Source organism: Octodon degus, unplaced genomic scaffold, assembly GCF_000260255.1.
Source record: "Octodon degus isolate 3935 unplaced genomic scaffold, OctDeg1.0 scaffold00006, whole genome shotgun sequence".
NCBI lineage: Eukaryota > Metazoa > Chordata > Mammalia > Rodentia > Octodontidae > Octodon > Octodon degus.
This window is the reverse complement of record NW_004524582.1, coordinates 22,082,591-22,096,457: the sequence shown is the minus strand read 5'-3', so window position 1 is coordinate 22,096,457 and position 13,867 is coordinate 22,082,591. Positions and strand designations below refer to the sequence as shown.

Genomic DNA, 13,867 nt, shown 5'->3' with positions numbered 1-13,867 from the left:
GTTCCTGATGCTTTACTAAGCTTGTTCTAAATAGGTGCTTTAGACCACTGAGCCATCTCTCCAGCCCAAGAAAGGGGATTTTAATGCAGTGTTTGGCACAGAAAAAGCATTCAGTAAATGTTTCCCAGACATAACGGCAGTACTGCTGAGAGCCCTTCCTGGTCCTCATATTGGTCTGTGAAGTTTATATTTGGAATCCAGTAGAATCCTAGCCGGTTAATCCCAATCTACCACTTCCACTGGAACCCATGGCAAAAATAAAGAGACAAAGCATACTTGTAGCTGTGGGGAGGCAAGGGAGTCCTAAGTGCAGGTAAGGTAATATAATGGCTAAGTGGAACAAAGGCCTCAATGCAGGATTTATTAATCCATGAAGGGAATGGCTCAGGGATCTGTGATCTTGCCAGTGTGGAGAAGTAGGAGAGGGCTGTGAGCTGGGCTGGGCAGGAGGCCTGAAGTCACCTGTGCTAGACGCAGAGAGAAGAATCTGCAGAAAGAGTGATCCGCGTAGTACAATTGAGGCAGTCTCTCATGTTTCCAGGTTGGTGCTTCAGTCCTGAAGACTAAAGCTCAATCCCCGCGGACAGCATGGAGCGTGGCTCTGCCTCCTGCCCGCTCACACAAGCTTCTTGGGGGGTACGGGGCAGGGCACCACTGCCCTGTCCTGCCTTACTTCAAAGTCCATCTGTACTCAGCTGGACCCATTTCCATTCCTTAGAGCCAACTGGGGGGATTAGGAAAAGTCCTAGCCGGCTCTGAACATACGAATATATGGAAATAGGGCTAGGCTTACCCAAAGTGGGTCCCATTGCTCTTCTTTCAAGCGGAGTCCCCCAGGTGGCCCGCCACAGTTCCTCCCTCTTTGCTTTGAAGAAACTGGAGCAGTCGGTCTTGGAGGGGTGGCTTCTGGTCCTCCCGGGCTGTGAATCCTCTACAACATTCTTTGATGAGAAGAGTTATAAGCAAGAGAATGAGCGCACCCATTCCAGTGTAAACCGGAAGTGAGCCTTGAGACGTGCCCATGAATTTAATTGTTCTGCAGCATCGGCAAATGTATGCCAGTCTTTAATCTGGGCGTCAAATGCGGCCATCTGCTGCGACACAGGCAGCACTTTTCTCTGAAAAGCATCTATATCCACGGTAATATTTCGATGGATTGCCCCTTGAGTGTATAATTGGATTATTTCCCAAGGACGTCAGCTTTTAGTGTATGGTAAGGGAGTGATGCAAAAGCGAGTCATAGTACAGGGACATTTTCATCTTTGATGTAATTGCAAACTTTCAATTTGATCTCCCATCCAAAGGACGGAGAGGTCCCTAAGATGCCTGCTTGGGTTTGTAATTTTCTATTAATTTCTTGCTAAACCTTTCAGCTCTCATCAGCAGTTCTTGTCCAATTGTCTACAAATAGAGCAGTCTCTACTGAATAAGCCAAGGTAGTAGAACAAATAGTTGGTCTTTTACATGTTGCATAGTCATTATTACTTTTATTTTTTATTTTTTTGTATTTTAGGGAAGGGTCTACAGGACGTTCAGGGTCTCATTACTAGATCAGACTCATAGTGATCCACCTGTTTACAGCCTCCCAAGAGCTGGGATTACAGGTGCATGCCACGATGCTCAGTCTCAGTTGCAGTCTCAGTGCACCGCTGGGGGAGGGCTGGCACAGCAGGCCTGGGGATTGAACCCCCTTGGGATACCCAAGCTTGAGGTGTACATTAGTGCACCAGGAGACAATGGGAAGCTCTGGCTAAGCTGGAGACACAGAAATAGTCTCCTGAAGGTAGGTCTGTTTTTTAGAAAATGTCACCAGAATTGAAGATGGTTTTCAATAGCTATAAAATGCTAGTGATTGCCTTTTACATTTTGTTTTTCAGCAGGGTTATAGTACAGATTAAAGAGGAAGAGGGTTGGGTCCTTAGCTCAGTGTTCCTCCAAGGGCTGCTGAGGATGAAACATTCACTGGGTAGACCAGGAAGCAGGTGGACACAGGTGGGTTCCAGTGTCTGCCCTATGAGGGATATCGTGTCCCTTTGGTGCCATCTTTTGTGGTCTGATGCACTGAATAGTCAGGGTGAAGGATTGTAGCTGCAGGTGGGAGCTAAGCAAAGGGTCCCCTCTAGTCAGGAGGTATTGTGCTGTGGGCTCTGCTCACCTGGCAGCCTCACTTTCTAGGGGTGTCACCTGGAGTGCAGATTCCAGCCAGCTGCAGTAACTGCCAGAGCCCCCCACTAAGGCCTGGGAGCCCATGGCTGTGCCAGTGCCGGTGGGTGGGATGGGAACAAGAACCCCGGGGACAGAGCAACGTGGTATGTGAAGAGCCACGTGCTAATAAGGGATCTGCCAGACGTCCCATCACCGTCTTATTCTTCCACTGCTGTAATGGGAAACTACTAACAGGGCTCACAGTTTTGAAGGTTTTGAGGCCCTTGATCATGCTGAGGACTGAAAACATGAGAAAGATAGTGTAGTGCACGCAGAGGACTTGAACCTGACTAGGTCAGCATTCAATTTGTATTAAGTTATTAGTATTGATTTTTCGTGGTGCTGAGGATTAAAGCAAGACCCTTATATATGCTAGGCAAGTGCTCTACTGCTGAGATACATCTCAAGTCCAGGTATTAAGTTAGTATTTTTTCCGAGACAGAATCTTGCTTGTAGTTCCGGCTGGCCTTGAACTCACTCTGCTGCCCAAGCTGACCTCAAACTCATGGCAATGCTCCTGCCTCCACCTCGAGAGTATTCTTTATGACATAATATAGAAAATACAATGGCTTTTTATGACAGAAAATGACAAGTTATAGAAAATATAAGTGAAAGTCATACATATTCCTACCACCCCCTTACTGCAAGCTCTTTAGCATCATCCTCATCAGAGCTCTGATTTGAGGATCTAATTTTCTTAGCACTATTTCGAGACAATGAGACATGGATGATGTATACTGTGTCGTTGTTCTGGTGCAGGTAACATTGGGCGTCACTTCTCCAGAGAGCAAACCCAGCACTGTATGTCTCAGGGATTCTGGCTCGTTCTCATCTCAACTGTATTCCAGCATCAAATTTTATGAGGAAAATTGTATTTCCTCCATTAGTATTCTGAACTGGAAATTTACCTGGAGCTCTCTTTCTTGGGAGTTCCTCGTCGTTTACTTTTTTATTTGCCTATTTTATGATGCGAGGGTTCAACCTGAGGCCTTGCGAGAGCTCACCAAGTGCTGCACTCCGTAGCGGCATCTCCCGATGCTGCTTATTTTTAATCTAGTGGAGTTCATGCTCTGCTCACCTAATTGTGCATTTTGCTTCAAAGACAGACTCTTCTATTGTGTTTCAAATACTGTGTAGACTTTTGCTAATGGCTGCTTACTATTTGAGACATGTAAGTACCCCGTGGTTGTTCAAAACTGGTTACTATATTTTGGTACCCGGAGGAACGCTGCAGTGCACATCTTTGTGCAGAGTGCTCTGCGGGTTCCTTAATGCTGTTTACCACACATTTCTCTTTGGTCTGTTGCACATGTGGCTTGCTATTTGCATGCAATGTACATCAGCCATTGAGGGCTGAGGGGGAGGGACTGTGTGACTCCTGGGGAGAAACCCTTAAGAACTGACCAGGGCTTCTTCACCTTTTTTCTTCCCCGACAACGAGTGACTTTACACATGTGGAAACTTCCTCAGCTTGAGGAAAACACAGTGAGCAAGACCCGGATGGGCATATGGTCGACATGAACTGTGCGCTCAAAGACAGTGTTGTGCAAGTCACTGGGAGTTTGAGGCTGTTTGTTTTGGCAGCTTGACCTGGTTGACTCCAGTGTGTGACGCCATGCTGTGTAGTTCATGTCACCTTATAATTAGAGTCTGAGACATGCTATTACTATGAAATTTTGACATTTGAAAGCAATTGGCTTTGCAAAATAAACCAGTTTGCCTGCCTTCTATTTTTTTTTCTTTTCTTCTTTTTTTGGTACTGGTGATTGAACTCAGGACCTTGCACTGGCCAGGCTGGCACTTAGGTACCTGAGCTATCTCCCCAGCCCCTACCTGCCTTCTAGTCATGCAGAAATACCACATTTTCCCATGTTGAGAATTATCAATAAAAATTACCTAATTTCATTTATCTATGAAATTAGAAGATAAAGAGGCATGTTTCAGCTTACTAAGGATGATTCCAGTTCTTTTTTTTTGCAGTATTCAAGAGATAGCTCTGGAGTGATCTATGTCATGTTGAACGGCTCAGAGCCAAGCGGAGCCTATCCCGTCAGAGGGTAAGACGCCCAGCACCAACAAATACAGCAGAGAGTGGCAAAGTGTTTAATTAGTTGTTCTGAATGGAACCCACAGAGGATCATCCTAATCCCTGGTATAATGCTTGCCTTTATGAATTCAGGCAGGGCAAAACCTGGTTGCTGAGCAGAGTCTGTCTATACCAGTAAACAATTAGTAGCTGATGAACGTGTAAATAACCTAGACATAAAAGTTAAGGGGCCCCACCCGAGTCCAGCACCGGGTTGGGGCCTGCTGGGGGGCTGCAGCTGCTTCTTTATTCCAGGCCTCCCTCACCTTCCACCCCCAGGGACCTAGTCACACCCTGCAGGAGACTCCACAGATTTAAAATGACCCACAAGAACCTCTTCCCAGAAGGGCTCGACTGAGTGAGATAGACTTCAAAGTTAGGGTGGAAAATGTGTTAATTTTAAAATGGAAATAGTAGAAAGCATCTACTCAGGCTTTGCAGGGCAGGGACGCAGCTCTTAGGTGATGTGGCTGGCATCAGGGAGCCTGAAGAAAAGCTAAAGCAGCAACAGCAAGAGTCTGGTGCAGAGAAGCGGCCTTGCAACACGACCAGCAGCCGAGGACGAGCGTGAGCCACTCACGCCCAGGGCTCAAGCCGGCCAGTGGCCGAATGCTGCCAAGCTGAACACAACGATGCCCTTGTGCTTTCTAGAAAGGAATAGTGAACTGGAACAGGTGAAAGACAGACTGGAACAAGCCCCCGATGGACCCAGTGCCTGGAAGTTGATTTCAGATTGGTAAATTGAGCATATTCCCCAGTCAGGATTTACCTGACAGCCCCACTAGGAGAAAGCTGTGGAGGCTCAGCGAATTTCTTGTTTCCATGCCAAGACATTTTTAAAAATCATTTATTTATTTATTTAGTACAAGGTCTCACTGTGTAGCTCCAACTCCTAGTGATCCTCCTGTCTCAGCCTTTCCAGCACTGGGATTACAGGCATGCACCACTATGCCCAGTTTCCATGGCCCACACGGCACTCCCAGGGTTCTGGAACCAGCATGGCATGCAGTACTGGGTATCAAACCCAGGTTCTTGTACTTGCCAGGCAGGTGCTTAGACCACTGAGCTATGTCCCCAGCTCAACTCACACTTTTTGAGAGAGGAAAAAAAAGCCCTATCCTTGTACTGTCCACCTTGTGATGGTTAATGTAAAACTTCCCAGGAGAACCTTGTGTTTCAGCTTTTTTTCCTTGCTTCAGAGGCGTGATGCTTTTGGACAATTCTGAAGAAGAGGCCTCCTTTGAAAATCCCCCTTCTCGGACATGTAGGCTCTGAGGAATGCCTCTGCTTGAGGAAAGTAGAGTGAGAAACAGAAGTCTTGAGCCTGTGGCCTGCTATGTCCTAGAGCAGTTTAGGGGACTGAAAACCTAAAGATTTCAGATCATGGGTTGAATGTGTAAAATCCCAGTTAAAAGTACAAATGGAAAAAATAAATGCAAAAAGGGAACGTGCATTGCTTTTTTTTTTTTTTTTTGGCGGAACCAGAGATTGAACTCAGGATCTTGTGCTTGCCGGGCCAGCACTTATCCTACTGCGCCATCTCCCCAGCCCCCATGCTCCGCTCTTAATCGAGCACTGTGACTTAGAGACCCTGCTTGGCAGTTTTGCTAATCAGATTGTGGGCTGTGCCACTGTTGTTGCCCTTCTGGCTCAAAACGCAAATGCGGGGAATTCTGCCTTTGAAGGGTTTATTTGCAGAGAACCAACTTTAATAGTCATGATGGAGCTGAAAGATGGTAACCACTCAGCTTAGGGCTCTATACCAATTACTGGCACCTAAATCATTGTGGTTTGTATCAGTGGTTCTCTCAATGGTTGCAAAAGTGAGGTAACCTTAGCTAAGGATGCACAAGGAGGGAGGGACGGTATCACGTTTAGGCTTCCGCGGTTTGCAGCATTATACACAGTCCCTTCACAGCTAGGTTGTATATGGATATTGGCTGCAATGGGACTCACTGCATTATTCTTTGCAGTAGCGAACTTTATGAGGCCCATATCCTGTTCGACATGGATATGTTGTGAGCATTGTCTTTGGTGTTCATGGGGAAATGGGTCACTTCACTGTACTTGGGCCTTTCGTGTTAACACTTTTGATATTAAATAAAATGTGCCCTGAAATAAAAACTTAGGGAATCCTCCCCCATTTTATGTATTTAGTACAGGGTCTATAGGGTCTCACTACACAGATCGGACTTGTAGTGATCCTCCTGTTTTCAACCTCCCAAGCTCTGGGATTACAGGTATGCGCCACCATGTTTAATCTCAGAGTGCTCTGGGGCTGGGGCCAGTACAGCATGCCAAGGATCATACTCCGGTCCCTGTACCTGCCTAAGTAGGCACCTTAGTCTGCTGAGCTATCTGGCTGGCCCACAGAACCCCCCCCCCTTTTTTTTTTTTTGGCCCAACTGGGGATTGAACGCAGACCCTTGTGCTTGCCAGGGAAGTACTTATACTACTGAGCCACCTCCCCCAAAAACCCTTTTGAAAAGTAGCTTGCAAATCAACTAAAGGGAATCAGTTATATTGCTTTAGAACAGTGATGGCGAACGTTTTAGAGACCAAGTGCCAGAACTGCAACCCCAAAGCTACTTGCTTATCAGAAAGTACCAACCCTCAATTGTACTTGAATACCAGATGCTTGGCTGCTGGTGACAGAGAGGGCACGTGTGCCACGGTTCTCCACCATGATTTAGAACTTCCAGGAATGTTTTTCCAGGCTGGGGTCCCTGGGACGCATTGCCAAAGGGAAAAATGAAATCAACTCTCTTTGTCTCTCAGTTTTTTTGCAGATTTTGAAATTCCATACTTGCAGAAGGATAAAGTCACACGAATTGAAATCTGGGTCATGCATGAAATCGGGGGACCTAATGTGTAAGTTTTGGTGCTATCGATGGTGATAATTATGTTTTTCTTCGATTTGGTACAGTCAGGTTCATTTTGCACTTCCAGCTTGGGGCTTCTGTTTCTAGTGTGGTTGGTAGAGAGAGACAGGGACCTGATGTTCTGAGAATGCCACTAGCCAGTTTTGATCCCAGAGGGAAAACTTCCTTTATCCAGCCAGGGAGCACAGAGATCTTTTCTGAGTGACTTGGGCAGCTCTGAACACTGAATTAGTTCCTTACACATATGTGAGGTTTGAAGCCCAGTTTCTCTTTCTGGTCATTAGAAACCCAAATGTCCTCAGCAGGATCCTCTGAGTAAACCAAAGAACTCCATGAGGAAGGTTTTATTCTCAGAGAACAATCAAATCTGAGACCTACCACTGAGTCTCAGATAACCTCTGTAAAGAAGGTTTCAAGATCTGTGTTTTTCTGGGAAACCTCTTGAGTTTGTCTGTAAGTACAAGCTGAATTCACATGTCTCCCCAATAAAGGGTACTCCAGGCACAAACACAAGACAAAAATAACAGATCTGTTTGATTCAGAAATGTTGTAAGGGGGCCGGGAAGATAGCTCAGTAGCTTAATTGCCTGTTTAGCAAATGCACAGTCTTGAGTTTGATTGCTGATACAAAAAAAAAAAAAAAAAAAAAAAAAAAAAAAAAAAGAAAGAAAAAGAAAAATGTTTCAATGAGACCATGTCTTAAAGCAGCCAGAATTGGGCGCCGGAAGTAAGCTGAGACCTTATTCTTCAGAGCACTGATGCTATGTGGAGGACAGAATTACGCAACTCCAGGAACAGACGTGCCATTAAACATGTGCCCCAAGAGGAAGACCTCCTGCAAATTCTGTTTCCTATGCCCTGTAAGACTCACCATAGGAGTTATTTTTCCATGGCTCTTGGGCAACAAGAACTCTGCAATGAATTTGCAAACTGCATATTACTCAAGTTACACTAAGACCAGCACTTCCCTTCCCTGAAGAAAAGTTATGCTTGCTGTTGTGCAGGAAATCCATTGTGACATTCATTATTTTTTGTTGTTGTTGTTCTCTGCCTAGAGGTTATGCTTATATATTTTTTAATGTATCTGTTAAAGAAAGTTTGATCTTCAGCACCACCTCAGTGAGAGTAGGACATTGCAATTGGTTGTCATCTTAGCTCATCATTTCTGCTGAGGGCAAAGTTACTAGAAGGGTCAGAACACTTGCTGGTAAGTTTGAGCCCAGGGTAAACGTGGTTGCAGGGCACCAGCCAAGAAAGCAGAGGTGTTGGGCTGCCCAAATTTTAGGGATAACAAGAGATTTTAGTCAATAAAATTGTATTGTATTGGGGAGTATTGCTAAACAGATGTTAGCTGCCATTATTAGAAAAAAGTAACTGAAATGAAAACACAGGACTAAGTATATAGCTCAGTGACACACACTTGCCTGGCAAGCATGAGGTCCTGCATTTGATTCCTGGTACAAAACAGAGAGAGAGAGAGAGAGAGAGAGAGAGAGAGAGAGAGAGAGAGAGAGAGAGAGGGAGGAAATGAAATCACTACTCTTGTGTTTTGAGGCCATTATTGACAGAGGATTTTTGACACTCTAGGACTGCTACCCATAATAGTTCCTCTGGTCACCAAGATGGCCATTAAGGGACTGCTAAACAGGTAGCATTCCAGTGTGGCTTTGATGATGAGCCTAAGGAATGACTCAGGTCCTGCAGAAAAGGACAAGAGAGAAGTTTCATCCAAGGAATCAAGTGCTTCACAAGGTGCACGATGGTGATGAGTTTTCAGCAAAGTGCATTGGATAGAAATTGAGTTGAGAGATAAGAATCAATCAGGTCCTCAAAAAAGGGAACCTGTTGTAAGTTAGGATCTGTTTATGTCAGGGAGATCATACACAGATGAAAGATAATGGTAGAGAAAGATGTGTGTGTGTATGTTTTAGCAAAAAACAAAACACACTGGTATATTTAAAAAGCCTCGAAGGATTCACAGTAGCCCTCATCTATGGGAATATGATCCAAAAATCTTCCAGGAAGTGTGAAACTTCAGATAGCACTAAGCCTGATAAAGGCTACTTTTTTCCCCCTATACATACATATCTATAATAAAGTTTAATTTACAGGCTAAGTGCTGGGGTGATAGCTTGGTGGTCTAAGCATCTGCCTGGCAAGCACAGGGACCTGGGTTTGATCCCTGATACCGCATGTGGTACAGGCCCTGGAACCTGTGAGGACCCCAAACTAGGTGTGGTGGTACATGCCTGTAATTCCAGCACTGGGGAGTCTGAGACGGGATGATCATTATGAGTCCAAGCTGGGTAGCGAGACACTGTACCAAATAAATAAAAGATTAAAAAAAATTTACAGGTTCAGGGCTAGTCAAATAGCTCAGCAGATTAAAGCGCCTGCAAGCAGGTCCAGGGGCTGGGGGTTTGATCCCTGGGCCTGCCGTTCCAGGGCCGCTGAGCCAACAATTGAGACTGGGCATGGTGGTGTGTGCCTGTAATCCCAGCTCTTGGGAGGCTGTAAACAGGTGGATCACTGTGAGTCCAATCTAGTAGTGAGACCCTGGACACCCTGTAGACCCTTCCCTAAAATACAAATAAATAAATAAATTTTAAAAAATAAATTACAGGTTCAGTACAATAAATATTAAAAATAATAACTGACAATAAAATGTAATAGTAATATATTGTAAAACAAAATTTGCAAATATGGTCCCTCTCAAAATAGCTCACTGAATTGCACATTGAGCTCAGTGCCTGCATTGTGAGTTAAAATGATTTATCACTACTGTGGCCATAACTTTGGCAGTTTCAGGTGTGACAGAAAAAGCAGCCTAAATTTCTTTTCCCTTCTTCCACTTGCACGAATAGGTGTGCTCTTCCCGTGGCATTGAGCAAGCTCACCATGATTTTTGTTCTTTTCTAATTAACACTTAGACCCTTAAGGGAAGCACTTTGCGGCGTCTCTGAGTGGGGCCAAATCATCAGCATCGCCACTCCTGCGGTTTGGGGCCATTATCGACAGGATCAGGATAATCTACACTCAAGGAGGCCACCGACTGCCATCCTATGACAGATGGCCATTAGGTGGCTGATAAACAGGTGGCACAGACAGTGTGGATCTGGTGATAGACCGAGGGTGACTCATATCTTGTGAATGAGCACAGGGAGAGGCATCACCCTGCTCCTCAGAGTGCCGTGCAATCTAAAGCTGATGAAGCATTTATCGTGGGGATTCCTCACTTAGTATTTTTGGGTTAGCATTAAAAATCATGACAGCAAAAGCGTGGATAAGTGGGTACCGGTGTACATGAAAATATTTGCAGCAGCTAGCTCTAGTGATGTAGGGTGGGGGATCTGGGGCAAGTTTGTCTTTCATTTCCATTTTCTCATGTTTAAAAGGGTGTGTGTTAACACACTGGAGGGTGACCAGGGTCACAGCCTTGTCGGTGCAGCCCCAGGGCCGCACCACGGCCGGTGATCCTGGGCTGGGTAAGACACGCATCGCGCAGGCGCTGGGAGCGCAGCCTCACGTGCGGTTTCGGGTCTTCAGAGCGTCCCCTCTGGGACACCGCAGGTTCCCCGGAAGCAGCACTCCTGGAACCCGACACTTTCCCACCTTGCCTCGAAGAGGTGTTTTTGGCAAAAGTCAGTCCACTTAGAATCAGCTTCTCTCTCTTGCACTCCTCACCCTTTGTTTATTCGCTGTTGAAAACATGTTGTTCTGATTTAGGGAATCCTGTGGCGAGGGCAGCGTGAAGATCCTGGAGGAGAGACTGGAGGCCATGGGGTTCCAGTACCGCTGTGTTAACGACCACCTGTAGGTGACCCTGCGCGTGACCAGGTGCACTCGGGTGGGTGGTGACGGGGCCCCAAGTGCTTTTGTGGGCAGCAGCTGCAAAGCCCATGGGATCAAGCCTCTGGCTTGATTGTCTCCAGATGTGCGGGCGGGGAGAACGATCCGGCTGTGGTTTGGAGAAGCCAGGGCTTCCGCCTGGCCCAGCCCACTTCAGAGCCCATTTTAATGGTGGTTAAGGACAGTCAGAGAAGAACTTTATTTGTCCATGTCGTTTCCTCCCCACTTGCTTACTGTGGAGTAACCAGAGAACAGCAATGTGCTTCCTGGAACGCTGGATCCCATGGGGCCCTCGTGCATGACAGGCACTGAGGCGGGAGTTTGGTAGACTGCAGACAGATACAGCGAGGCCTTAAGCCAGTGAAGAGATCGTAACAGCTCCATTTCTTGAGCGCCTTATGAGCAGGGCCTTCGTGTCCTTACGCTCAGGCGCCATGTGCAGACCTTTCTGTTTCTTGGACGCGTAGTACAGAAGCAGGGTGGTTCAGTACTTGGGGCAGAATTCAGTCACCATGGGAGCATGGCTGATGGCCAGGCCGAGAAAGGAGTCTTCGGCTCATACCTCCGGCAGGTGCTTTGCAATTTCAGGACTGCGATTGTCTCAGGTTGATGCAGGCATTATCCTTTCTCTCCCGGAACAGCCAGAGTTAGGACAAACTTTGAAGACAAAAGGTAAATGACAGTGGGGCCGACTGGGTTGGCACAAAGGAGCCGGCTGCTCGTGACATAGAGGGGAGGGCTCCTCTTAGAGGTGGTACAGAGTATTCTGGCATATACAGGAATTCATGACCGGTGAGATGCGCGCTGCAAGTTCATGCCTGAGAAGGGGCAAGAGGCAAGAGTCTCAGCTGTCCCAGTAATGGCAACCTTTTCCTGACAGAAGGACAATAGGGTAGGTGACTACGGAGTGTTCCAGTTCATTGTCCACCAGGAAAGTCACAGGTTGGCCCCCAATACCGATGGGAACTGTGGGCTCTTGGGGACCCAGCTAGAGAAGGGAGCCTGGCCTGGTGCATTAGACATTGGGCTGTCCTGTGATCCGGGATGAAGTCTTTATCTTTTAATCTGAATGGGCATTTGCTTTTCTAGGGTCTGCAGCCCTTATTCCTTGTGTATTGGTCTTTGGCCAGAGGGTATGTTCATCTGCCAGACTGAATTTTCTAGAGGGCATGAAGTAATTTTTGTGCAATGCAGGATGCATTTGCCATCTGTAGATTTTCTGGGGCCTCAGGGTCAAAAGGAATGTAGACTCTTAGGCTTCAGAGTTGCTCATGAAAGTTTGAAGGACTCTTATCAAGCTTCTGGATAGTAATTTCTCACATATTAATGGGTTTTTGTCTCCCTCTTTGATGCCTTTGAGAAGCTCTTGACTGGATTGCTTTGTTTCCACTGCTGGCATGTTGTAGTTTTGGGAGGGGTGACCTTTGAGAAAGGCCAGGGCAGCCCATCCGCCAGCACCGACATTCCATCAAGGATCCACTCCCTCTCACCAGTTCTTCTCTCAGTCAAAATGTGGTGGCATTTCTGTGTTGAACAGAGTCAGAAGGATTGCTGACAGCCATCCCAGTGGGTGTTAGATGATACCGTCTGGCCAGGATAGGTGTGTAAGGGTAGCTGAAGGGCTCTGGGGACCTTGGTGGTTGGACGCAGGCAGTGACTGCCTGCCTCCTCCCGAGTTGGGGGTGGGAGGCAGGCTGGCGTGGTGTCAGCACTGGCAGAGGGCTGTCAACAGAAGGGCTGGTGGCGGAAATGGTTCAGCCGGCTGGACATAGAGGAGTCAGAAGGAAGAGGAGAAGCACTGGCTGGTGAAACTGTAGGTACTGGCAGCAGCGGTGTTGGCCAATAAGGGGTGACACATCTGCCGAGGAGGACTCCTCAGGATGAATGGGTCTTTGTTAAGGCACAGGGCGTCGGTTTATTTTAACTTTGTAATTATCAGAATAGCCCTTTAAAATTTGATTTTAGGATACATTGCCAAAGTGCAAGCTGTGACTTGTTAGACCACATTCGGGCTCATGGCATGTACGTGGTGCGCCTTGGAACCAAGCCACGACAGGCCAACGTGGGTGCCCCTGAGGAGAGACCGTTCAGGAGCCTGCCCGGCTATGCCTCGGCAACTCAGGGCCAGCCAGGCCAAGGAGACACTCGTCACTAGAGCCTCCATTGTGTCCCCTAGAAGTGTCCCCAGAACCGCAGGTTGGGGCCCACTCAGGCTCCCTGGCTGGCTGGCTTACTGTGGCACTGCGCAGAGGGGACAGTCTGAGGCTCACACCGCCCATTGCACTCACACGCACACTCAGCACCTACTCAGAGGCTAACACAGTCTCTCCTCGCCCCGAGTCCTCACTCTGATGGGAGGTGAGCAGGCTCTCCTGTCTTCCGGTCTGGTGGCACTGGTCTGACTTGGGAGTGCCCTGGGGATCTTACCTGGTCTGAAGGCAGTACTGGATTCTGGGTCCTCTCTTCTCTGGACCGGTGAGCTGCAGGTAGCAAACAGGGTGTCCTTCCCTGGTCCCCCAAGGAGACTCCAAAAATATTTAGGCGGTGTACTTATCTCATTGAAGGGCCAGAAGGGGCCTCCTTCTGTGGGGGCTCTGCCCAGAGCCCCAAATGGCCAGCACAGTTGGCCTTCCTGGTCAGGGAACCAAGTGTAACAGCAGAGTTCTGACCACGAACCGAGTGGCACTAAGGTTTGGTGGCAAAAATCAGCTCAATTTACACTGGCAGCCACGCCCCACCGTAACCAGCCATGCCCCACAGTGTCCAGCCATGCACCAGTGACTGGTCATGCACCATAATATCCAGCCATGCCTCATGACCAGCCATGCCCCACAGTGACCAGCCA

The 13,867-nt window shown here is 47.4% G+C and overlaps 1 protein-coding gene across 1 annotated transcript in view; it reads left to right on the top strand.

Moving 5' to 3' along the window:
• Bst1 (bone marrow stromal cell antigen 1) overlaps positions 1–13,867 on the top strand; it is a 26,192-nt gene that overhangs the window by 4,533 nt on the left and 7,792 nt on the right. Inside the window, exons 5-7 of the mRNA XM_004624662.2 lie at positions 4,186–4,262; positions 7,070–7,162; positions 10,900–10,986. Coding sequence (XP_004624719.2) covers positions 4,186–4,262; positions 7,070–7,162; positions 10,900–10,986 — 257 coding nt within the window. The remainder of the gene's footprint in view (positions 1–4,185; positions 4,263–7,069; positions 7,163–10,899; positions 10,987–13,867) is intronic.